Consider the following 25,678-nt stretch of genomic DNA (forward strand, 5'->3'; position numbering starts at 1 on the left):
GGTGTTTAATTCAGGGAAAGTAGAAAGCTGCATTTAGTTGCGTGCTTGTTCTGCTTTGTATTTATTTCATACAACAAGCACACACACAGATACAGACCTGCTTTGTTTGTCATATGCACCCCACATGTATAATTACGCACACAATCATTAAATGGCATTCAAGTGTGAAATGAGGGATTTTCCAGTTTTGGGACATGTTTACACACACACACACACACACATAACCACACAAAATACTACTCACAAAATCTACATGACAAACTCACGGTCATTTCATCTCCTTAGCCCTGCCTCCATTGTATTTGTCCCTGAAGAGCACCATTAGCACTCATCATCATCCAAAATGACTCTTTTAAAATCTCCCAGTGCTGGAAACAATGGAATAGTGGCAGGTGTGAGTGTTTGTGGGTACTGGGTTGGGGATGGGACTAACTGAATATACAGCTATCTATGTTTGAAGAAATTTACATTTTATTACGTACTGTAGTGTCTGCACTATATCCTCTTTTAAAGAGCAGATCCCTTTTGGCCAAATCTAATTGTAAAACCAGTTGTTATAACTGGATAATTCCCTGAAAAATCTCTAAAACCTTCAAGACCTGATTCAGCCATGTGTTTGCAGCTTCAATAATCAAACCTCAATTATGCTAATCGTGCTTGCCTTCACAGTTCATTTGATGGTTAGCTCTTGCATTTTAAGTGGCCTCTATTAAGAAATCTAAAACCTGTGAGGGCTACGATAAGAAATTAAGTTTTAAGAGGAATTGATTCATTCTACATTTGGACTGACAACACTGGGAAATGCAACTTCAATAGACTTTATGGTACCAGAGCATTTATGATAAAAATATCTATAGTCTAAGTGTATATTAATGACTTATAGAATCACTCTCATCTTAAATAATGGAAGAAATCATATAATATTTAAAGATATATTTTCTTCTCATTTAGCAAATGTATCCTAATTCCCTCGTTTCTTTTATCTTTCCACTCTGAGCACGCAAAACTAATGGAAGGTCACTAAGTAGTTTCACAATACACAATACACAGTATGTACATAATGCAAATTAACATGTTCATTTTAGAAATAGCCTGCAACAGTCCAGTCTGTTTGTGTTAGAGCCTGTAGCACGAGATGCAAAAGGGAGGGGGCCAGAAAAACTCACATCCATTTGCCTAATGGCTTCTACGATGTACCTGTTAATGTAATGTTGGGAGAAGTGCTCAGATTTGTGTGTGTGCAATGATAATGTATGCTTGAGGTCGTGGACCTCGGGCTAAACGAAGGTAATTGTGACCTGGTTGTGTTTTGGTTAGTCTCTTAGGTCAAAATGTGAAACAAGTTAGAGTTGAGCACACTATCACACTTTCAGAGCAGTCTTGCCCAACCAAACCTGCCAGCATGGTGCAGGACATGTGCATGACCCCCAGACTACCCTGTAAACCCGTAAAACCCAGCCACGCACTCTCAAAACCACTGCTATGACCGGGTGTGCACCAGCTCCTCTGGACTGACATCAAGCAAGGTAAAAATTATGTTCTTCTGTTGCTGCCCTATGACTGGGCCCCTGAAACAATGGCAGCTTGTGCTAGATTTCAAACAAGTTAACCTAAATTCTCCCTGATTTGGCACTGTGGTATATGGCTCTTGGCCTGAACAGAGTGTAGACAACCATGTGTCTCCTCCAATACACTTAGAGCCATCAACCACTTTCACCATGCGCCTGCTGGGAGGTCTAACACCTGGAAGATATCAGCCCAATAATTGCCTGATTTGTCAAACATGGCTAATATGAAATGAAAATATGCATGGTAGAAGACAACTGATTTTGAGTCTAGGACTTTTGAGACCCCAGTGGAAAGGCTAGGATGCAAGAATTTGGCTTTTATCACCTAGTTTGACAACATTTATAAAATGTGGGATGCTTTGGTTACATTCTCAAGGACAACTCAAGGGCTTGAAAATGTATTTGCAATTTCATGTGATAAACATTTGAAACATGAGTCTGCCAATATTTGTGATCAGACTGTAAACGTAGTTGAATAGTTGATTTTTATTGTAAAAATGGACCCCAGCTTTCTGCAGCTTGCAGTATACCTGCTATTTTCCACTACCATGTGTGGTAATGTGGAGTTTGTAGTATGTGATGTTCTCTGACCCTTTTTCTCGTGTCTCAGTGTATCACTGTGTGCTATCATTTATAATGCACTGCCGTGTGTTTAGAGGGTTCCACACATGAAAGAAACACTGACCTATTTCAGTGCTTTCACTGCCAGTGTCTCCTTTCTCTGTCCATGATGTCACTCTCCTTTTCTTTCCTTTTTATCTTGATTTCTCTCTCTCCATGGCTTCTCTGCTGGGAACAGATCTGCAATTCAAAGCAGATCATATTAGACTGTGTGGCTTGGTCTTTTCCTAATCCTTTCCCTCTACCATTCTTCCTCTCTGGTGTCTGTGTAAGTGCCTGTGTGTGCTGAAAAGAGTTCAGTAATTAACAGAGATGGGTCAAGTTTCACAACAGCTGGGCTGCAGAGATATATGTGCACTTATGTATGTATGTGTGTGTTTGTGCATGTATATAAGGAATGAGGGTGTGTCTGGGTGTGTACCTCCCTATGTGTCTGTATCCATGCATGTTGCGTGTTCATGTGTGTGTGATTGGTACGTTATGCCAGCCATTGCTGGGGTATTAGCTCCCCAGGGGCAGATTAGCTATTTAGTTGAATAGTGTTGGATTGACATACCACCAGATGGTTTATGAATGTGTGTGTGTGTGTATGTGTACGTGTGTGGTAGGTGTTTGCATGTTTTGGGTGAAATCTGATTACTGCCCTCAGGCCAAAAAGCTGTTGTGTCCCCTCTGTTGTGAAATCTGTGTGTTATTTTACAGCTCATAGTTTTCATAGAGATAAAGGTTGATGCAGAATTTTTTGACCATTTGGATACACGTTTAACCAAAACAGTTTGTACAATTAATAGGAAACAGTATTATAAGACTTATCCTAATGGAAATCAACAGTGCTGACATCCTTGTTTTTTTAAGGGAGCCTTTGTAACCTTTGCTGAACAACTTAATCAACAGAAAACAGAAACTAAGTAATGAGTTAGCTTAGAAAGCAAATTTTCAACCTGCTGGCCAGATGTTAGAAAGACGGCCCTAAAATAGTGGCACAAGTATAGAAAAATCTGATGATTTTTGCTAACATTAGCTAACATTAGCCACCATAAGCTACTGGTCATACCGGACCAAGTAAGGCTCTAGCAGCACAACGTCCTGAATGTATTGAATTGAGAAAAGGTATGTTTTATTGCTTATGAATGAAACTTTTTATTTGTAAAAGAAATAATGTATTGTTTCTTCTTTCAAAAGTTTCTAATATGTATGTATTATTTTTGGAATTGTACTTAATGGAATCATAACAGCTGTGGTAACTATATTTAACATTTTAAATTAGGAATCAGAGTCCAGTTCTCACAACAAAGAATATTACTTTATTTATTTAATTGTAATACATTTCTTTAAAGGGGCTACATGTACTTTTCAGCGGCCACTACCGGTGCAGTTGATAATGATGATAATGTTACACTGTCTGCATTTAGCTGACGTGATACATCTGCATTAGCTCCCCTGCCCCTTTTCAATAACTGTTTGTTTATCTCTCACCGGAGGTTTAGTAATGTCAGCACAGCTAAATGTATTGGATAATGAAAGACTGAATATTACAAATGAGATTGTTGCTACACTTTATAACATGATTCTGCTCTAGCTGCTCGTAACTCTTTTATTCACCTTAACGCAGACGACACCATTATTTATACATCTAGCCCCTCGTTAGTACTGTATTAACAAACCTGCAGAAAAGCTTTAACACCATACAGCGCTCCTTCCATGACATAAAATTCTTACTAAACTCTGATAAAACTAAACCAATTGCTGCCGACACCTGTACATTTATCTAACATTATCACTCTGGAAGGATTTGAACTGGAAAATGTGGACACCTACAAATATTTAGTTGCCTGGATAGATAGCTCACTTTCCTTCCAGTCTCACAAAAAACATCTACAGTCTAAGATCAAATCCAGGATAGGCTTCCTATTCTGTCACAGGGCTTCCTTTACCCGCACTGCTAAACATGCTGTAGTGAAAATGACCATTTTACGATTCTCGATTTCAGTGATGTGGTATATAGAAATGCCTCTAACTCTCTATTGAAGAAATTAGATGTGGCATATCATAGTGCAATCCACTTTGTTACAGGAGCCGTATACCGTATTTGTAATTTTTGTATTTTATGTGAAATTACATATTGTACTGCATGACTTTTCTTCATCCTGACAAGGTTGCCATTGTAAATGAGAATCTGTTATCAATCTGCTTACCCTGTAAAACAAAGGCAAAATAAAAAATTAAATAAATACTGTAGTGAATGCGTCTTCCGCTGTGGTGTTGTTCTGCACCATTATGTTGCATTATTCTATATTACGTGGGTCACGTAAGTTACAGCAATGAAGTGAAGAAGCTCTGTACCTGAGTATCTTAAACGACAATCAATCTAAAGTTAATGTAAAAAGCAAACTGCGGCAGAGTGCTTAAGTAGCTAGTTGCTGGCTACAATGTTGTTGCTGCATGTACAGTACAGAATCAATAGGCAAGAGGCTCGGGAGTGCGCGTACAGTCACATCCAATGGATTTCCTGGGAAAATCCAACCTTTACAAAGGGTTAGGCATACTGGCTGTCAGAGGTAACAGAAAAACCCGGCAAGTGGATCATTTTTATGTGAGGTTACAACCTCCTCACACACAAGCAATAAAATTAATTAATTTCATAAAAAAAAAAAACTACATATAGCCCCTTTAAATGTATACATACAGTTGACTCAATAACAGTTGACTGAGTGAGCCCAGTGCATTCAAAGTCTTTGTCAGCACCTTTTACACTTTTTTACATTTTCCTTGGGATTTGAAATGGCAATCACTCCCACCTGATAGTTTTTAAAAATATCATCCTGTTGTCATAGCTTTGAGCTCTAGTGTGATTTGAAGCAGAGTGAAGGATTGATCCTGGTGGGGGATAGCAGCATGGGGGACAGGGATTAACAGTGGGCAGGTGGTCCTGGCATGGTTGCCAGTACACAGACCTGGCTGTCATGTGGAGGTGGTGGGGAGTAAATTAGAAATCTTTGGCTTGTGGACTGGCTGATGAATAATGGAACAGTGTGGCAAGAAGAATTTAGACCAATGAGTGTAGAAAAACATTGATGTACAGTAGTGCTGTAGTGTTGTCACCAGACTACACGTTCCTGCAGGGTCAATCTAAAGATTTTGTGTTGGTTTATCACTCACTTTGCCAGTTTCTGAGACCTGAAAGTCCTAATTTGGACAAAAGGAAAGGCAGCTTGGTATGGGTGGAGTTGAGGTAACACAAACAAGAAGCTACCATGACCATTAACTGAGCATTTTTGAGGTTGAAATAAGGACACAAACAGCAAGAAGTCAACGTAGCATTTGAAAAAATGTTTACAGGTACAACGTTTCCCCTTATTTTTTTAGATACAATCTTTGGCCTCTAGTTTGACATAATAATAGTCATTTGACAAGCTCAGTCAATAAGTTAATAGTACAGCTGCAAGCCACAATAACTTTCTGGATATGAATGTACCACTGACAGCATTTAAATGTGACTAGTCCATTAAGCAGCCAACTGACAAACATATCTCCTCTTCTTTATTCAGAGAAATTGACTTTATAATCTGACCTGGATTCATATGGACTGTCTTGTGGTGGGACAATGCTTGGAAAACAGATATCAGGGCTTCTCAAAAGTTTAATAATTTGCACACCCTTAAAAACCTTTAAAAACACAAGCAGGAGAGCTTTTTGGTAAGGTTCAATGACCAAGTAGAGTGGGTGACACAGCTTGTTTATGCAGGTGACTATATTTAACATCAAATGATGGAAACACATTCATGTTTATTATATTTTCACAAATGGTTATATTTGTTTTTGTAGAAATAGATTTGCCTTTTGTATTTTTCAATAAAATTGATACTCCAAGAATTAAAAATGTAAGATAAGTAAATTAAATGTGTTAATTTTTGTAGAGATGTGACAAATAATTTTTTCACTATTGTGAGATGAGAAGTGGTAATAATAGAAGTATCCACTAAAGTCTATAAATGCCTGCAAACCTCCCAAGTTGAAAGATTATTAAAATATACACTACATTGTAGCAAAGATAATGGAATGCTGAAATAAGTGTTCCTAATAATTCTCCATCATAATTTCAGGGCAGATGATTTAATGCATTACAAAATTTTCTGGGAAGCAGCTTGTGATTGGAGATTTATGAATCAGTGCCATAGAGTTTCTCCTTGGCTTTGTTTCTAGGCCGCTCTCTCTGGGGAGCCACACAGGGACTCAGCTGTAAATGTAGGCCAGAGTCGACACACACACACTCAGAATACATACACAGCTACACACTCACCCACACTCACAAACAGTTTATACTGTAGATATACTTTATGGTATACTATGCTGTCTTCATCCTAATCTTCTATCTCTGTCTCTTGTCTGTATTCACAGGTCCTTGGCTCAGGAGAACTATCCAACCAATCAGGAGAGGTGTGGGGCGACGCCGTCCAATTGGTGGGGAAGAAATGTTGGGGCAGGGCGGGCATGTGGCCCTGGCTCTCGTGTCATTGCTACTGCTGTGGCACAAAGCAGCACCCATTGAAGTCCCACAAGACCGTAAGTCACTCTGCACTCATCAGATCCACTTTAATACAATATGTTACAGAAAATAGTGAATGCCATACCAAAAACTATGACAATTAATCTGGTTATAGATGGCTCAGATAGGTTTGTAATTGGTGTTCCACAAGGGCACATTGACTTACTGTCTGGAAAACAGCACTTTAGACAAACAAAGATGGGTTTACGGATGATTTTCTTCTTCTTGGTCAGTTTTTGATAACTTTAAATAAATAAACACTTTCAGGTTGTAGGAACCAATCACCGAGATACAGAAGAATGAAACTTCTTCAGTACAAAGTAATTTATTCTATGGAAAGTACAATACAAATCTGGAATAGGAAGGGTCTGGATTCAGAATGCAGAATATCTAAAACTTCTTCTGACATCAATTCATATGAAGCTCCTCCTTATGGGATGTTTTACAAAAACAACTCTGGCTATGTAAGTCATCTGGCATTTTCAGGGCAGAATGACCTTTCTTTTCAATGTGTGTGCTCGACTGTACTGACTTTCTGATTATAACTACTCATATTTTTCACATAGGTTACGCAAGTAAAATGTTTTCTTAAGTTAAGATAAACACGTGTAGGTTATGCATTAGTTATTCAAATAATCCAATTTCCTTCAACAATGGTAGTACTTGGGTAGTTATTAGATATATTTGATGTCAGGTTCTGGGTTTTTTTTTCTGTTTTTAGCTCATATTTTTTTTATACAAATTCTTTAAACTGTAAACTGCTGACACAAGTTGATAGAGAACAAGGAAACTGTTCCACTTTGCCTCGTCAAATTAAAAGCCGTTGCTTCTAGCCTTTTAGTAAAGGGCAGATAATTTTAGAACGTATTACATGAGATGTGTTTTTCAAGTCCATTAGACAAAGTTTGTGTTGGAATTGTGAGCTTACAGTGAAGGTACAGGCCAGACCTGAACAGGGGACAATGTGTGTGTAAGGTATACACCACTAGACCGCTAGAATGCCCAGACACTACTTTTGACAATTCCTGCAAATACTTTTTCTGACCTTTATTCTGACAAGGCCAAGTGGTGAATGGTTTGATGAATCCAACACCATTTTAGGATCAGGACAAATTTCTGCCATATCAAGATGGGATCAAGATGCCTGATTAATCACCTGAAAGATCAACAATCTGTATTTTGGATGATCAGTTTTGATTTCAGTCTTGCAGTTCTGATCAGTTTCACTGTCTGATTTATCTCATGGGTACTTTGATATTATCAGAGTAGATTTTACATTTTGTGACTAAAACTATAGTCTTGTGCGTGCTGTGATATGAAATGAACATCACTGCGGAACAGACATCATATTGTCTGCATCTTCCAGACATCTGTAGCGCCATACGGCATTTCCTCTAACTTTTCATTCATAGTAGAATTGCACAAAATAATGCTGCCTTTCTGTCTTTTGTTGAGGACATGGTTGCCTTATAATCGGCCGGGATTTCTCTGTTTACGTTCAGTGTGAGCTTCATGTCGTGGTCACTCAGTTGATCTGTACAGTGTGAGCATAAAAACCACAGGTTCTGGCTGTGATTTGTGGGAGTGGAGGAGGTGACGAATTTCAGTTAAAGGGATAGTAAGCGATTCTGCAGAAAGATTGTTGAGATTTGAACTGCCAAACAAAGACAACCCTTTCTTCAGTGCTCCCTCTGCTGATTGACTGGAGCATAATTGTGGGGAACATCCACACCAGTTTCTTTGTTTTCCATTTACAGAGCCAGGGCTGTGTAGGAAAATGAGGAAATATTTGTTGAATTTAACAAAAAGTGTATTGACTTAAATTTTTTTTACTGTCCCTTTATGGGCTTTTTTCCACTGATGCTTTAAGCCTTTAAAGGGGGCACTCCACTGATTTTACACATGAAGGTTAGCTAACTCGTCATCATCATTCATCAACATCTGAGCTTGCCATTGGTAACTTCACATTTACAACATAAAACCTGGATTACAAAACTGGGGGTTGTTGAGTTTCAAAGACATGTGCATTTTACAGGCATGGAAAGATATTGTCAAGTTGCATTAGGGAATCAAAGGATCCAGTGTTTTTGGAGCTTGACCTGTACTAGGGATTAAAGTTAAAATATCTAGCTCTCAGCTGCATTTATTTTGATGATTCTTTTTTTTAAAATAGCATTAACTATTTGCTCTAAGCAAGGCCTCTTTCAAAGAGTAATATTTTTTCCTTTCAATTTAAAGTAAAGACAAAATTAATTGACATGAGTTCGGAGGGAAAAAGATGAAATTCAACAGCGACGTTAATGCAGGTTCCAAAGCATTGCAGAATTCATTTTTCAAATATGAAACCGTACGTAGGTTGCTGGAGCTGTTGCAGTGATGACATTAACATTTGATTATCATGAGAACAGACTGCTTCCTGTCCCTGGGTAATAGTGAATCCCTCACTGCAAATTCAAGATAATAGGTCTTCATTGACTCCAACATGCACGTATTAATATATTATACAGATATACTTCCACACACAGTCACACTTATTCTCATTTCTGTCCAGTATAAAAGTGTGACTGGATCCTGCTGTTAAAATCCTTTTTCACGCAAAAGATGAATGTTTCACAATTGTACAATGACAAATGAGTTGATACAGAGATAGCCCCAAGGACACCTGGCCTATATGTTCCATACACACTCACACAGACACGCAGCCGTCAGCTGTCAGCTGCTCTGTCTTCTATTTCTTTGTTCCCCTAGAGCCATCTCTCTCCCTTTTTTTTATAAGCCTGACCTTTCAACCCTGGGCTTATGATGCTCTATTGATCTGAAGCACACACACACACACACCCTGCTAAACAGAGACCATTTGAATATACGCATATAACCCAGTGACCTCACCTTAATGTATTTGCCACATGTAATGAACTGAAAGGCAGTGACTTTATGTATTTCTGAAAAAAATATTATCAATTGGTCACTTCTAGATAGATTCAGCTCATGGTTGAGTATGATACACGGCAAAGGGTTCATGTTTGCTGCATGATTTGATGTGTGAGATTGCATGCAAGAATTTAAATAAATACAAACCACAGAAATTGAATATTTAAGGGTTGAACGATTTCTTGGTTGAAACGGTTATCCTGTACAGATAATGTACTTTTTATGACTATGAGTATCATCAAAACAGCATCATAAAATTTGTCAGTATATATTTTTTAATAAACAATAAAAATGGAAACTTCCTCCAGGTTTCCTCAAAATGGTTTACAACGGTGCGCAATGAGCTTTGAGGTATGTTTACATAGCAACTGTCAGGGCTGGTGACCAGAATTCAGACACACAGCACAAGACATAGGCAAAGGGATGACAGGCGAGTGGGGCAGTGATCTGTTGTCCAGGGGCAGTGAATGGTTCTGATTTGCAGGCAAGTGGGTTCTGGGTTCCGGGTAATCTCCGGGGCTGGCAGGTAGAACAGAGAGTCCAGGGCTTTAAGCAGGGGGTCTGGGGTAGACGGAGAGATGGTATAAGTTAGCAATGAACAAGCAGGCAAATACTCACTGACTGGCGTGTAATTATACAGAATGGTGCAATGATCCTGCGAGGACCAGAAGTTTGATCTGGTTTAAATGGAGAGTGGTGATGGCAGGATGCTGAACAGGTGTGCTGAGTAGTAGTACTGGGAACCATGCCCACCAGCGCCATCCAGAGCATGAGGAAGAGAGCAGAACACAGAGAGACAGACACCAAGCAAAACACACGACGACATATTAGGGCCATTCTAAGTAAAACATTATTTTATACAGAGCTGGGGTACGGGGTTACTATAGAAGACATTTTTAATTTCTGAGATTAAAGTTTAAATTTCCCAAAAAAAAAACTCTTTCTGACATTACGCCCAGCCATTTAACAAGCTAGGTCAGAGGGTAAATTGTTGTGGTTAGATTATAGAAAGGAAAGGGGAGCTCATGTTCAACATTAGGGTAGTGCTTAATTTGTAAATCAGGAGACCCTGGAACACACAGAGGCTGATGTTCCGGCAGGTCAGTGGGAGAGAAAAAGTCAAAGAGGGCATCAAAAATCCACAGTGCCACAGCAAAAGCCCTGGGGGAAGGTGAAATCACCATATGGCCAATGGGGATAGCCTACAAATTATAATGGCTAGTTTGACCCAGAGGGCTTTGGATTGAACCCAAAAAGTTTGCTTGAGCCCAGCATCTGTGAGAGTTTTTTTCTCGTAAGTTGAGTTTTTTAAGAAGAATAATCTACAAAAAAAAAAATCTACAAGGGCCCTTCTATGCTAAATAATGTGTTGTTTTTACAAGTGTTAACTATTGTACCTTATAACAAGCTATATTTCCAACCTTGTGCTCCAGATGTCATCTCTTTGTCCTGTCTTAAGTTCCAACAGCTGATGTGCTAAGAACCCCTATACACAAGGCTTTAGTCGGTTTTACTAACATTTTCCAAAACAAAATTTCTGGTCAACATTTACAAGCAGCAGAATCTGAAATAGGCCAAGTTTACGTGTACAAGGCATTCCAGTAGCTCTCAATGGTACTTGTAAGAACACTTTTAATAGGTTTATTTCATTTGCACCATTAGACACAAGATTTATATTAATAATACCACCATTGCCCTTTTGGTAGGTGTTCTGATCAGATTTAGTTCTGTCCTGATGTTTTTGTATTGTACAATTATACTAAATAACTCTTCCCTTGTAGCTTTTGGTCAGAGCCAACTAAGGCACCACATCCTCTTCAATATTTTGATGATTTAATTCAGTAGATGCAATGAGAAGCCCCATCCCCCTCTTTTCCTTATGTCTGCTCATCAGCTTCACAGCATACTGCCCTCTTGACCTTTATTGATGAGTGCCTTCCACACATCCCTACAGGACACACACACACACACACACACACACATACACACACACACTCAACACTCTACATAATAATATCTAAAGAGCGGTCGGTGGAGTTTTTCTGTAGCTGACAGAACAGAGTCATCATTATTAACTGGATCAAATATACAATACATGCAGGAAAACACACCTGTAGGCCCTATATACCAAATGGGACAAAATGACACCACAGATATCACCTCAGTGCATACTTCTCACTTAATTCCGCTACAGTCTTAATATAATAGATGTTGATTCATATAAAAGTCCCGCACTCTAGATTTTATTTTGTGAGGGATTTCATGGATTGACCATACTAGAGAACATGAGTGTGCTGCCTTAAGTTCAGGGTATAATTCTTTTGTTTTATTGTAGTTCCCAATATGCCAGCCAATCCTTTCACAACAATAAAAAAAACTGTGGTTAAAAGCTACGCACAGTATGCAGGCCTTTTAAAGCTTCATGTGGTGGCCTCCCAAATACAGTGAAGCATGTGATCGGGCTGCCCTTCTATCACTAATCATTTTTCTGCAATTGGAATAAACAGTATGACACTGTGTTACAGTCTTTGATGTACAATCTGAAGCAAAACTTGTCTTGTCTTTCTCTCACTTACTGCTCATCTTTTCCTGATACGGGAACTCCTTACAGGTGAGTCCTCAATCATCTTTTTCTGTTTCACTTTCTAGATCACAGTTCACTCAAACAACTAATTCAGTATTTATATTGCTTAAACACCATGCAACATAACCGTAAGATATAACAGTGGTTCTCAACTGGTCCAGCCTCAGGGTTCAAATTTTCCTTCAAACATCAGGTCACAGTCTACACATACTGTAGACCAACCTAACATCAATCCATTCCGCCTGTCATTGGATACAAACCTTGTTTCTGTGAGGATAAAATGCTAACCATTGTGCTGCTTATTTAATTGGATTTCACAAAATGAAAACTAAAATAACAACTACAACTGGAGCTTAAACCACAATGATATGGGAAGGACTACGGCAAGAGAGTAAAATCAAGGCTTAAAACAACATTTAGAGGAACATAGCAGTTATAACTAATTCAGGCTTGTTCAGACTACTAAAACTATTTTTGCAGTATAAATTGAATAGGTCAGAGAAAAGAAACAGGGCAATACAACCACAGTGGTAAGAATGATAAATTTCATCCCAGACCAGTACTTCACTGCATTCTTTTTGTGTTTGTGTGTAGTAAAACAAAGAATACAAAACCAAAAAATTTATATATTCTGTATTCTGTCCTATTTGCGACATCCACTGAAAATGTACCTCACCAGTTGGGAACCACTATAACGTAACGCATCCCTAATATTAAAAACAGTCCCATTGCAACTTGTTTGTCCTTTTCTCTGTCTCTCTTTGGCATTATACTGGACTAACAGCAAAGATCCAACAAGACTGTAAGTGCTTCTTTTTTAACATGTCACTGCTAATGTTTCTGTCCCAACTGATTTTGTATCTTAATAGGTCAGAGCTTGAAATGTTGCAGTAGCATTTACTAATATGACTGTGAAAAAGAGAGGACATTACACACTGGTATTTATGTGCTTTGGAGAACCCCTTCTGATTTAGGGGACACACACTTTAACGAACAACAGTGAATGATAGATTGGTATATTCCAACATATAATTGGTTGTAAGAAACTAATTAATGTGCATGTGAAATACAGTACTCAGAGCCTGTTAACATAATGTGATAAGTCATGTGAGTCATTTCCATACCAATGATCTCATATAGCTTGGCTTTTATCACAACCAAGGATACTATAAAAATACTTTTACGGTTGCCATAGCAACTTGAGGGATATGCATAATACCGTCCTTTTACAGTTGTGGAGGAGATTAGCTGGTATAGCTTCAACACGGAAACTGTTAGACAGGAATTAATTCATATTGTCCAATCACAGAGCTCTCTTTTAGAGCATCAAGCTTCTCCTTTAATCTAGCAGGCGGCTGGCCCTCTGAAGTGCTTGTTATCTTGTGTTGTGTGTACAGTATGTGTGTGTGTGTGTGTGTGTGTACTTGTGTACAGTGTTAAATTCAAAGCCCTGCAGGGCTCAGTGAGCTAGAAATGCAAAAGGGCAGTAAGATGCTGGCTGTGTGGCTTGTCTGTACTGTTGAAGGGTTTGGCTTAAGCGAGTCATTAAATATGTATAGGAGACGCACCACAGCTGGGGAGGTGGAAACTATGATCATTTTAATCATTTTATTAGAATGTAAAGCAGGTTTTGACTCATGAATGATGCTGATAATGGCCTTATGGTAAAATAAAAAACAAAAATGACCAAAATAGGACAAATCATTGGAAATGGTTTAAAGGTAAATCAATATTCTATATTGTACTATAATCAACAAATCACATGAAAAGAAAGAGCATTGTTTATGTATCCAAAGCCTGATATACGGTATGTTCTTCCTCTGTGCCCCTCCTTTGCTGTCCATTAAGAACACTTTAATGATCCACACTCTAACATAGGGTGACATGGTGAACACACACACTGTAGTTTATTTTGACTCAATCCCACATCCACTGTCCTGCTGTCCCAAATACTTACTAGAGGACCACATTAAGCGTTTTTTAAAATTTTTATATGATTTATTGACCGTGAAAATATAGAATAACTCCAGCTTCATCCTTTAAAGTTTCAGAACCTTTTCCATCCTTGTAAGGAATTCTGGGGGACTATTAGGTAGCTTTTTAGGTAAAATTGTAATGTTGACAAGTTCAGCAGTCAGATGTATTTGAGCCCAAACTGTTTTTATGGCTCCTACATATTTGGTAGAATTGGAAACTAGAAATTCAGGCTCACTCTTTGAACACAGCTTGGCAGCTCAAAATGATGTTATCTGTGAGTTTGACGATGGTCTTTATAACAACAAATTAAATTTAGCAAATGCATTGTTGACCAAATGTATTCTAATTGTTGACAACCAGTTAAACCTAGGAAACATCCACTGCAACACTTAATGTGAGGACCACCTTCCTCTTTTCCTCCCTTCTACTGTCTCTCCATTGAGATTTATTATTGTAACACAATAAATCAGTATATTGAGCTATTGAAAACCTTGTCTAGAGTGCACTGATCTTGAATGCAATGCAGGACTCGTGTGCGTGTGAATGTGTGTATGCATTAAATGTACACAACCGTCTTCGTGTAACTTTGTCTTTGTCTCTCCCCTCTTCTCACAGTGAAGCAACCCCCCACTATAGTCGTACAGTCAGTGAAGGACTACATTGTGGACCCTAGAGATAACATCATCATCGAGTGTGAGGCCAAGGGCAACCCAGGGCCAACGTAAGCGGAACAGAACACAACACACCTCACAACACACTCACGGATCTGCCCTCTGCTCATTGCTCTCTGTTTAAAGGAATGGATCCCATTGCAGAGACACAAACAGATGATATGTTTAACGGGCTATACAATAAAGCTCCAGCCAGCAAATGTTCAGCCCACAATAGTTTTTTTTCTCTTTCTAGCAAGGCTGCAAAATCTGAGCATAAAAACTGCCTTTTTATTTCATATTTAACATGAAGGGTTTTTCTCACCCTCACCCAAAAACATTTGTGGTGAATGAAGAATAATTTGTAGAATTAAATCCCAAAACAGTTCCCAGTTAATAAACAGACATCACGGCGGACAGTTTTCATTCAATTTCCACATAAACTGTTGACAGGGTGTGTGCTGGATTATGCAGAGTAAAGCGGACCTCCGTAATTAAAACCAAATCTTTCTGCATGACTGGGTACCACCAGGGGTCATTAAGAAAAGATAAGAAATTATTATTGTTGTTTAATTTGGGGAAATCAACCCTTTAATCCTTTAATCAACCCTTAAAAATTTTTTCCCTCCTCTTTTCCTTTACTGCCTGTCGTTCATTTTGTCCCCCTAATCTGTCTGTCCTTGATGTCTCCATGTCCATGTCCTCTCTCCATTCGCCCCTGTCTCTCTTTGGCAGTGAAAGTTATGAGTAGTGACAATGTCACTCCGATGTCCCCCCCCCATCTGTCTGTCTCTCTCTATCTCACATACACAATAACACACTTTCACCTTTGCTGGCCCCTCCTTTTTCAGTGACCCCCTTCCCCTTCAAATGAATGGTGATTTGCCCTAAAGCTTGTTTCCTGTCCTCTAACAACCCCGTAAACTCAGTGTGACGCCTGTCTGCCTGCCACCCACAGCCTTAACCTGACAAGTGGTCTGCTGTGCTTTTTGCTGCTCTCTCGCTCTCTCTCTCTCTCTCTGCTACCCACATCACCTTCCATTTCCTCCATCACTCTGTCTGGCTGTCTGCTCCAGCTGACATAAACCCATTCAACTCTCCCTGACTTCCCATAATTTCGTTTTGGGATGTGTTCTATTTATTTGTGGTTGTTTTCTAGAAAAACAATGTGCCCATAAACTCCCTGCCCCCTTTGCTATAGTACATACTAATCAGCAGTACACTACTGGTACTGCTATAGACCAAAACAAGAAAACTATAGTAAAGCATGTGGAAAGGATTCGACTTTTTCCTGTACATATATCTTAGCAAAAGCTTTACAAAAGACAGCTTTTGCTAAGAAAGGAGATTTTGGGGGGGTTGTGACACTCCCCCAAAACACAGAATAATCCATTTACTCCACTGCTTTTCCAATGATTGTGTGTGGGTAAAAATGATTTTTGGGCCAGTGTGTGTCACATGATGAACATAGAAGTTGCAATACCCTGTGCGGCCGCTACGCCACAATTGCTTCACAGCACAGCTGTATTCCTTGGGGCTGATCTTCGACTTGATGTCAGAACTGCTCAGATTTTGACAAGTGTATCACTGTGAAATGATCCATCCAAAACTGTAGTTAATTCATAGTTGTGTTATTAAATGGCGTTTGTCATCTGATTACAAGCATGATATCATGCATTACTTTATAATCAAACTAGCTAATTCTGAATTATGAGTCTATCATTTAGAGGTCAGGTCAACGTGGTGTGTTTTTTTTTCTTCTTCTTCTTTTCTCGCAAAGCCAATTGAAGGAAAGGGTGATTGAAAACTTTGATCAATCCCTCTATATTTTCACAGTCAGTAAAACTGTTTTCGCTTTTATTGCCACAGCAGTAATGACTTCATTGCTAGAGCATACATCAGATGGTGGATTAGTCAATAGTCTTCTTTTGGATTCATCTCTCTCCCTCTCTTGCTCTCATCGTTCTCATTCACAGATTTTTTCCCCCCAGATTTCCTCCTTTTTTCTTCTTCTACACTCACACAAAAATCTATTCACACACAAGTCAGGTTGACAGCACAATCACACACTGGGTCTCCAGTGGTTACATCACTGGGGGTATGACCAGCTCATGACAGTGGTGCATTGTTTATTTGGAGACAGATTGGCTTTACGTAAGACCCACACACACAAACGTGTGCACATTCACCCAGATTCTTGTGTACACACATCCTTACACAACCTCACAATAAGGCACTCACGGCCACTCTCCCATGCACACATACTGGCTCTCCCCTTCCCAGGACAGGCATTGTGCTCCAATAATGCACTCAGTTGACTATTCATGCTCATGAAACATTCAGCGAAAGGGATCGTTCACTTATTCACTCATCAGTCTCTCACTACGCAACACACACCACAGCACACACAGCTCTGGTCTCCAGTGCTTCAACAGTGGTCCATTGTTCAGGCTCAGCGCTATGCTGCACCTCAGACAGGCGCATCTAAACTGTAACTTGCTGTAAACGCTGTAAAAATGACAGGAAGCATCTTGTAGAAATCCGCTCATCACATCTAAAAATAGAGGCGGGTTATGTAAGCATATTCAGAGTTCCTCACTAATCAGGGTGCACTGTGGAAACACCACATACAACAGGATTAAGCTACAGTGCTGATACATGCACACAGAGAGCGTGTGGTGTGGTAGATTTTCGTGCTACTGTCATGTACCAGGTCAGTAATGTAAAACGGCAACCACATGACAAGCAAAGGACTTTCAAATTTTCCAGATATTGAAACAGTCCATGTTGACAAGGTGATAGCCCAGAGGGCATAGCTCCTGCCAAGATAAGTTTTGCAAAGCTTTCCCTGCCTTAATTGTCTCCTCTTTAACGGACGTGCTAGTGTTTACTTTACATATAAGCCCATACACATAAAACTACATACATGTTGTATTGCTGCTTAATTACATCAGTAAGTCAACAGTCAACAACATTTAAAGACATAAAGAGTCACTTACAGAATGTAAATCCAGGCACTCAACATGAGGCAGTCCAAACCAGTGTTGGGTTGGGCAGTAACACATTACTGTAATATTATTACTTTTAGCAACTAGTAGTTTAACGGCTTACTATTTCCAAAACAGTAATATTATTATAGTTACTAATCCATTACTGGTTACTGTGTTACTGGAACGCCGTTTTTTTGTATTCGATGTGAATGGCCAGCTGTGTTGCAGGTCAGCGGCAGTTGTGAAAGTACTATAGTAACGTAACAAGTAATGTAACGGGTAACGTAACTCGTTAAGTAAAGTAATATTATTACTTTTTTAAGGAGTAATAAGTAACTAGTAACAGATACACACGAGCAGGCAGGGAGGACAAACAGGTGCAACGCATTAGGGAAAATCAGAACTAAGCAGGAGACAAAGCCAGACACAAACACCCGACACCCACAACTTCAAAATAAAACAGGAAACGGAAAGAGACACAGACCAAACCCTGACAATAGTAGAGCAACTTTTCTATTCCAATGATCAACAATGTTAAAATGCTAAATCTTTGATTTGTTGTCTTCTGGCTCAGGTTCTCATGGCGAAGGAACGGGAAGTTTTTCAACATCGCCAAAGATCCCAGGGTGACGATGCGAAAACGCTCAGGAACTCTGGAGATTGGTTTCCGTAGTGGAGGACGACCAGAGGACTATGAAGGAGAGTACCAGTGTTTTGCCAGCAATGACTTTGGAGTGGCTCTGTCCAACAAAATCCTGCTCCGGGTCTCCAGTAAGAAAACACATGAGAGCACACGTTATTACGCAAACTTCGGACATAATGCACACTTTGAAATATCATCATAATTTCAACTGAAGCATCACGTCTTATATTAGAAAAGATGAAAAAAACGCAGCAATATATGATTATTATATTATAAGTTTTCTTGTGTGCTTGTTGCAAACCACAATTGTAACCACCAATAAATGCCCCACATTTTTTCACATGCTGCGAATAAAATCAGTCATCTATAAATTGCAGTAACAGTCCCCTCACCCTCGTCTGACTGAAATTCTTGTCATATATCCCTTTCCTTCTTCTCCTTATCTTTTCCTCCCCTCCCCCATCTTTCAGAGGCTCCTTTGTGGCCTAAAGAGGTGCTGGAGCCAGTGGTGGTGACTGAAGGCTCCCCGCTGATTCTACCCTGCAACCCCCCACCAGGCCTGCCTCCTCCGTTCACCTTCTGGATGAACAGCGGTGAGCAGCAATTACACACAAATATACACACAGTACACTGAATTTATTTCTCTTTCTCTAGTGTGTTTTATCTATGTCCCACTGATGTCAATGCATTAGCCAGTAAAAGTGACACTCTCACCCATTATCAGGTGCAGTTTTACCATCTTAAGGTGGACTGAGACATATAAGTAATATTTTTATGATGGTGCAGCTGTGGGCTGCAGCTGCACGTTTATTGGCTTTCACAGGAAGGGTGGGGATAGAGGTGAATAATGACCGGTTTGGCTTTCACATTCCTCAATTTTACAATTGTCCTTACAATTTTGCCTCTTAAACCTGAGCACCTGATTAGCACGGAGGCTGACTGCATCATCCTCGGGGATGACATTGTCACTGTTGCTGTGTTTTGAATACAACCACCTCAAATCATGTCAATCAGCATGCCCAAAGAATCTAGGTGCTGAGATATGCATTTTATTTATTTTTTGTCCCTTTACATTGTGATAGGCTAGCTAGAGACAGGCTATGTCCCTCTTTTCATAGCAGTTTGTCTCCAGTGACCTCTGAGTGTAATGCTTTAATTTAGTATTTTATCCCGCATGCTCTTTTCTCTTTCAGTTTCTCTCTCAGCTGTGAGAATTTTCTGTCTCAAACCACTCTGGCACCCTTTGCATTGCGCGTATGTAGAGATCTTGTCCAGCTAGAAGCCAATTTACATCTTTGTTAAACAACCATACCATTGATTAAAACAAGTCATTTATTTGAATATTCTGGATTAAGGACCTCTTCGTAAAGAACATTTCAACTATTTCCGTTACAGAAAATATCTTTACCAGTTAAAAACATAGAGGTCCTTTCACCTTATGTGAACTCTACCCACTCAGTGAAAAGTCTAAATGGCACACACACTAAACACACACTCAGATCGACCGTTGTGCATCATATCAGCGTGTCATGTAGCCCAGCACTGTAACTCACCATAACATGATTAGGACTGCTGGCCTGGCTGTCGATTGGTCCTGGGGCACTGTCTCACCATACGGCTCACATCAGTTGGCGCAGTTACAGAGGGTGGATGGCAGTCTGTCTTGACGTCTGTGTGGGTGTCATGCGAGATAATGTTTGCTTGTAGCAACACATCAGAAGGGTTACCAGAGCAAACTTAAACAGATGCTGAACTGAGTTATTCGTAAAAATATACGCATCAAACAATCCACAATCAATCTATTTTTTGATACAAGATGTCAGAGATCAGTTGGTGATTTCTTGACAAAAAAATGTGTTTGTTTCAGACAAAGCAGGGCAGCCAGCTAAAATCAAGATACACTATCTCTTTCATAGATATCTATATCTTAAATACAAGACTTAGTTGATATTAGCATACTTAAGGGTTACCCTTAAGGGATCCTCAATTTGGTATTGAACTATATATATAGAGAGAGACTTGCAATAGACTATCAAAGCAGTAGAGGCCAAGATATCCAGTCTTTAAGTCTCTAGTATCGCTCAGTCTCCAGAAAGAATGGGTGCTACATTTGCAACCGATGTTGTCATTAGACCCTGCTTGCCTGTTAAAGACCCACCCCTGAGTAAATCTGTCCTTGTTCAGAACGTAGACCTGAATACAACTAACACCATTCAGTTGTTACATTAATTGGCATCAGCTAATACACAGTTCTCTCCAGGAAACTTCCAAGGAAGCAATTAGGGAATCACAGACCCCTGATTTAAAATGTTAACGTGACTTCAGACTCATAATTATTATTTGTCCAACAATAATAATATTTGTTCCTTCTGTCTTCTGTCTTCCAGCGATGAATCCGATCCCTCAGGATAAGAGAGTGTCCATGGGTCTGAACGGGGACCTGTACTTCTCCAACGTTTTGGCCAAAGACGCTCACACTGACTACAGCTGCAACGCTCGCTTCCTCTTCACACACACCATCCAGCAGAAGAACCCCTTCACCCTCAAAGTTCTGACCAGTGAGTGACACACACACTTGCGGATACCCGTCATTTATTCAACAGGAGCCACTGCGCTAACTGTGTATGAACTCTGTGGTCTTGTTCTCTCTCCATGTCTGCTGCGTGGGTTTCGATCACACACCATGACATATCCCCATCTAGAGGTGATATCATGACATGACATGAGAAGCATGAAATCATAACCTTTATTGATGTTTCCTCAGGTTGCTGCAAAATAAAGAAGACATTGACATGCTGGATTATTTTATAACCTGAACGTTTCTCTTTCAGCTTTGTTTATTGCTCAACACAACTGTGTGCTGACAGGTTTCTGTGAGTGTGTTTGTGTGTGGACTGATGAGCCACTGTGTCTGCCTGTGTTTTCAGCGGAGCCGTATAATGACACATCTTACAATGCCACTGACCCCTACGGTGGTGAGTGTCCGCCTCCTTAGTCATGTCCTACAGTGACATGACTTTGCACACTAACCTGCTAGCTCAGTGAAGCTCAAGTAATCCACTGACCTCAGACCGACCTTAGAGTCAAACTGAACCTCCTAACTGCTCTTTACAGGTGTAGAATTCACTGTGTTTCATGTGGGAAGGTGAGTATGGGGTGTTGTGTTTCCTTTAAAGAATACCTTTGCTGTCAATATTAAATATTGTTAAATTGGACCCTTTTTAGGAGAGAAAAATCCCAAATTCTACATCCCTATTCAGTATAGGAGCTGTTGTCTGGGCAGAAATCATATTCCACCATTCAAAAAACGACATACACTCACCTAAAGGATTATTAGGAACACCTGTTCAGTTTCTCATTAATGCAATTATCTAATCAACTCCTGAACTCCAAACTGAATGTCAGAATGGGAAAGAAAGGTGATTTAAGCAATTTTGAGCGTGGCATGGTTGTTGGTGCCAGACGGGCCGGTCTGAGTATTTCACAATCTGCTCAGTTACTGGGATTTTCATGCACAACCATTTCTAGGGTTTACAAAGAATGGTGTGAAAAGGGAAAAACATCCAGTATGCGGCAGTCCTGTGGGCGAAAATGCCTCGTTGATGCTAGAGGTCAGAGGAGAATGGGCCGACTGATTCAAGCTGATAGAAGAGCAACTTTGACTGAAATAACCACTCGTTACAACCGAGGTATGCAGCAAAGCATTTGTAAAGCCACATCACGCACAACCTTGAGGCGGATGGGCTACAACAGCAGAAGACCCCACCGGGTACCACTCATCTCCACTACAAATAGGAAAAAGAGGCTACAATTTGCAAGAGCTCACCAAAATTGGACAGTTGAAGACTGGAAAAATGTTGCCTGGTCTGATGAGTCTCGATTTCTGTTGAGACATTCAGATGGTCGAGTCAGAATTTGGCGTAAACAGAATGAGAACATGGATCCATCATGCCTTGTTACCACTGTGCAGGCTGGTGGTGGTGGTGTAATGGTGTGGGGGATGTTTTCTTGGCACACTTTAGGCCCCTTAGTGCCAATTGGGCATGGTTTAAATGCCACGGCCTACCTGAGCATTGTTTCTGACCATGTCCATCCCTTTATGGCCACCATGTACCCATCCTCTGATGGCTACTTCCAGCAGGATAATGCACCATGTCACAAAGCTCCAATCATTTCAAATTGGTTTCTTGAACATGACAATGAGTTCACTGTACTAAAATGGCCCCCACAGTCACCAGATCTCAACCCAATAGAGCATCTTTGGGATGTGGTGGAACGGGAGCTTCGTGCCCTGGATGTGCATCCCACAAATCTCCATCAACTGCAAGATGCTGTCCATCAATATGGGCCAACATTTCTAAAGAATGCTTTCAGCACCTTGTTGAATCAATGCCACGTAGAATTAAGGCAGTTCTAAAGGCAAAAGGGGGTCAAACACAGTATTAGTATGGTGTTCCTAATAATCCTTTAGGTGAGTGTATTACCTAGACAAGACAATATACTTTTGAGCTACAAAATTAGAACGTGCTTAAAGTACTTGTTTTTCTCCATTTGAATTTCACAACTGAAAGGTTAGCTTGTATTTTGAGTGAAATAAGGTCTTAACAAACATCTGTTTTAACGTCATGACAACATTATTGTAAGTAGGCTCTATAACAGATTATTTTCTGTTTTATCGTTCACTTAGATATGAACTGGCACCTAATGTAGCCAATGTATCAGTTATTGGACTTTGGTTGGTTTTTCCATCCCATTTTCAAACTAAAAAGACATAGTGGCTGCTCTGCAAACATTGCTGAATTTGAACTACATTATGTACTGAAGTTCTAGTCTGAAGAATTGAGTTCCAGGACTTTCAAGAGTTGTTGAGTCATTTCATCATTTAACATTCCCCTTGGTTTTATTGAACCTTGCAGTAGTTGATGTTTTTAGATTTAAATTTGTAATGAATACCGGTATTGTCTGACCTCACAGAGCATGTGTTTCTTTGCTCTTTGCATCAGAATAAAATATGTATATCCATCTTGAGCATCTTGGCTCATGACAACTCTCCACTGAAAGTCCTAGTATATCTGACAACAATAGAAACAATTTCTCCTAATCAGTCAGTGTAGTAAATCAAATGAGATCATTTCCAATGTATGAGAGGAGAATGACAGACTGGACCAGATGTGACATCTCTCTGACCTTAATATACACTGACACAACAGAAACAAGCATCCATCTCATTTAATCCATAATCAGTTTATTCCACCTTTCAATCAGTGTTAAATGATCACAGGTAATGAATAAACATATAGCAATTAACACATAAATTACCCTTAATTCAAGAATATTGCACATAGAGAATTGAATCTGTGGCAGCATATGTGCAATGGGCTGAGCTAGGGGGACAGTGAAGCCTAGGGGTAGATGGCGTGTGTCCCTAAGGGAGAAGATGCTCCTAGTGACACACCGGGCTGCCGACTCTGAGGCCCAGTGGGACTGAATACACAGACGAGGCTCCGGCTAAAAGGAGGATTAGGTCACATGATGAATATTCAGTCTGTATTCATGCAGTAGGCTAATCATTAATGGGCATATATGTATGAAAATAAGGTTCTCTTCTGCTCTCAAACATATTTCTATGTGAGTGTGGGGGATTGATGGGGACTGTAAAGGCTGTCGAAATGCTTACATGCGACCACTCAAAAACACACACACACACACTCTCATGCTAGCTACTTTAGCACTAATCACTTATGAACGCACATAGAAGCAAAAACCACAACTATGTCTCTTTTGTGGGTGGGTGGGAGGGGTCTAAAGCTGCAGTGCATCCTGGTAAACCCTGTTTACAGGATGGGCTCACTGTATCTGCCTGCTCCCGCTATAGTGATTGCATACATATGCACTTTGGCATTTGTTACCACTAACCTTCTTCTGTATGTTTCTTGTCATTCTTCTACTCCTCCCTGTGTCACTAACAATAACAGAGCCTCCTCTCCCCCTCCTGTCAGTTTGCTGGCTTCTGGAGAAGCTAACCGCTAACAGATGCTTTAATCCCATACAGATCTGCATCACAAAGGACACTAATGCTAATTTAATCCCACACACTTCTCAGCAGGCTGTAACTCTCTGATGTCCACAGTGGAAATGTGCAGTCTAAAACTCTAAGTAATGGTCAAATTGTCAGACAAATTATTCTGTATAATAAAAAAATTATAAAGCATATATTTTTTGGAATTGGTTCAGGTGTAGTTGCAAATAATTAGAAATGATCAGTCAATTATCATTTACAATGTTGCATACAATGGGATGTAGTACAAGGTCAGCACGAGTCTTTTTGGAACACTTGTCAGTGTCAACCCACACTCCTCACAACTCCAAATCAAAGCTTAACTCCAAACTATTGTCATTTAAAGTAGAATTCCAGAATACGATTTAAAGGATTATTCTGTTTTATGGCCATCGCTTCTTCTGTTGGTTATGACAACATTGTTTTCTCCAAACTAATTGATAAAATTTCAAATTGCATTGCCTAAATGAAGTCTGATACGAGAAGAAACATGAGCATTCAGACAATGATATAGTCATTGCAACATCTGACCTCTTCTTCTTTTTAATGGCAAACACGATTAATGTCTACAGCTTAAAATGACTGAAAATATCTTAAACTGATGCATGTCGTGATGCAGTTTAAGTTGAAGCACTTGAAAGTGTACAGTTGAAATATTAGTTTCCAGTTGAAGCCCTGACCTATGTATGTGAACAGTTAAAGTAGTTTCTGTGAAGAGAAGGAGGTAAAAGCAGTGGAAATGACAGTTGTGTTTAAGCCATGACAATAGTTAAAATGACGGTCATTGAAAGCAGTTGAAATTTTATTTAAAAAGCAAAAGATTTTAGCATTTAAATTAAGTTAACTTGATTAAACCTGAACAATACTATCAGTTTTAAAAAGGATATCTTTCATGGAAAGCCTGAAAAGTATAACAATTATAAGATGAGTATCATAATATTTGACACTCTTAGTCAGTTACTCTTATTGTAGTTTATATGTAAGTAAGAAAAGGAAATGAAAGAAAGTTTGACTCTTTATTGTGCATAAAACAGGGCAAGTGAGTCTACACTCAACTATGCCCCCCAACTATGTCACATATTTTTGGGTATTGTAATATGTAAACAAAGG

General features: G+C 39.6%; 1 protein-coding gene and 1 long non-coding RNA gene across 16 annotated transcripts in view; one reads left to right on the forward strand and one right to left on the reverse strand.

Annotated features, from left to right (window-relative positions):
- nfasca (neurofascin homolog (chicken) a) overlaps positions 1–25,678 on the forward strand; it is a 152,698-nt gene that overhangs the window by 84,536 nt on the left and 42,484 nt on the right. For 10 of the 15 annotated variants that reach the window (XM_038696458.1, XM_038696463.1, XM_038696466.1 and 7 more), the window contains exons 3-9: positions 6,588–6,752; positions 13,035–13,052; positions 14,843–14,948; positions 18,442–18,638; positions 18,981–19,103; positions 20,898–21,068; positions 21,438–21,485. In XM_038696458.1, coding sequence (XP_038552386.1) covers positions 6,662–6,752; positions 13,035–13,052; positions 14,843–14,948; positions 18,442–18,638; positions 18,981–19,103; positions 20,898–21,068; positions 21,438–21,485 — 754 coding nt within the window. In that variant the 5' untranslated portion in view covers positions 6,588–6,661. The remainder of the gene's footprint in view (positions 1–6,587; positions 6,753–13,034; positions 13,053–14,842; positions 14,949–18,441; positions 18,639–18,980; positions 19,104–20,897; positions 21,069–21,437; positions 21,486–25,678) is intronic. The other 5 variants (XM_038696465.1, XM_038696464.1, XM_038696473.1 and 2 more) reach the window with 2 other exon arrangements.
- Positions 9,929–18,190, reverse strand: LOC119886020. The gene is made up of 2 exons (XR_005441414.1): positions 17,877–18,190; positions 9,929–10,227 (listed from the first exon to the last, which is right to left on the reverse strand). It is a non-coding gene; the product is annotated as an uncharacterized LOC119886020 (long non-coding RNA).

Source organism: Micropterus salmoides, unplaced genomic scaffold (assembly GCF_014851395.1).
Source record: "Micropterus salmoides isolate LMB-PRFRI ecotype aquatic unplaced genomic scaffold, ASM1485139v1 Ms_hic_scaffold_4, whole genome shotgun sequence".
In the NCBI taxonomy this organism is placed as follows: Eukaryota; Metazoa; Chordata; class Actinopteri; order Centrarchiformes; family Centrarchidae; genus Micropterus; species Micropterus salmoides.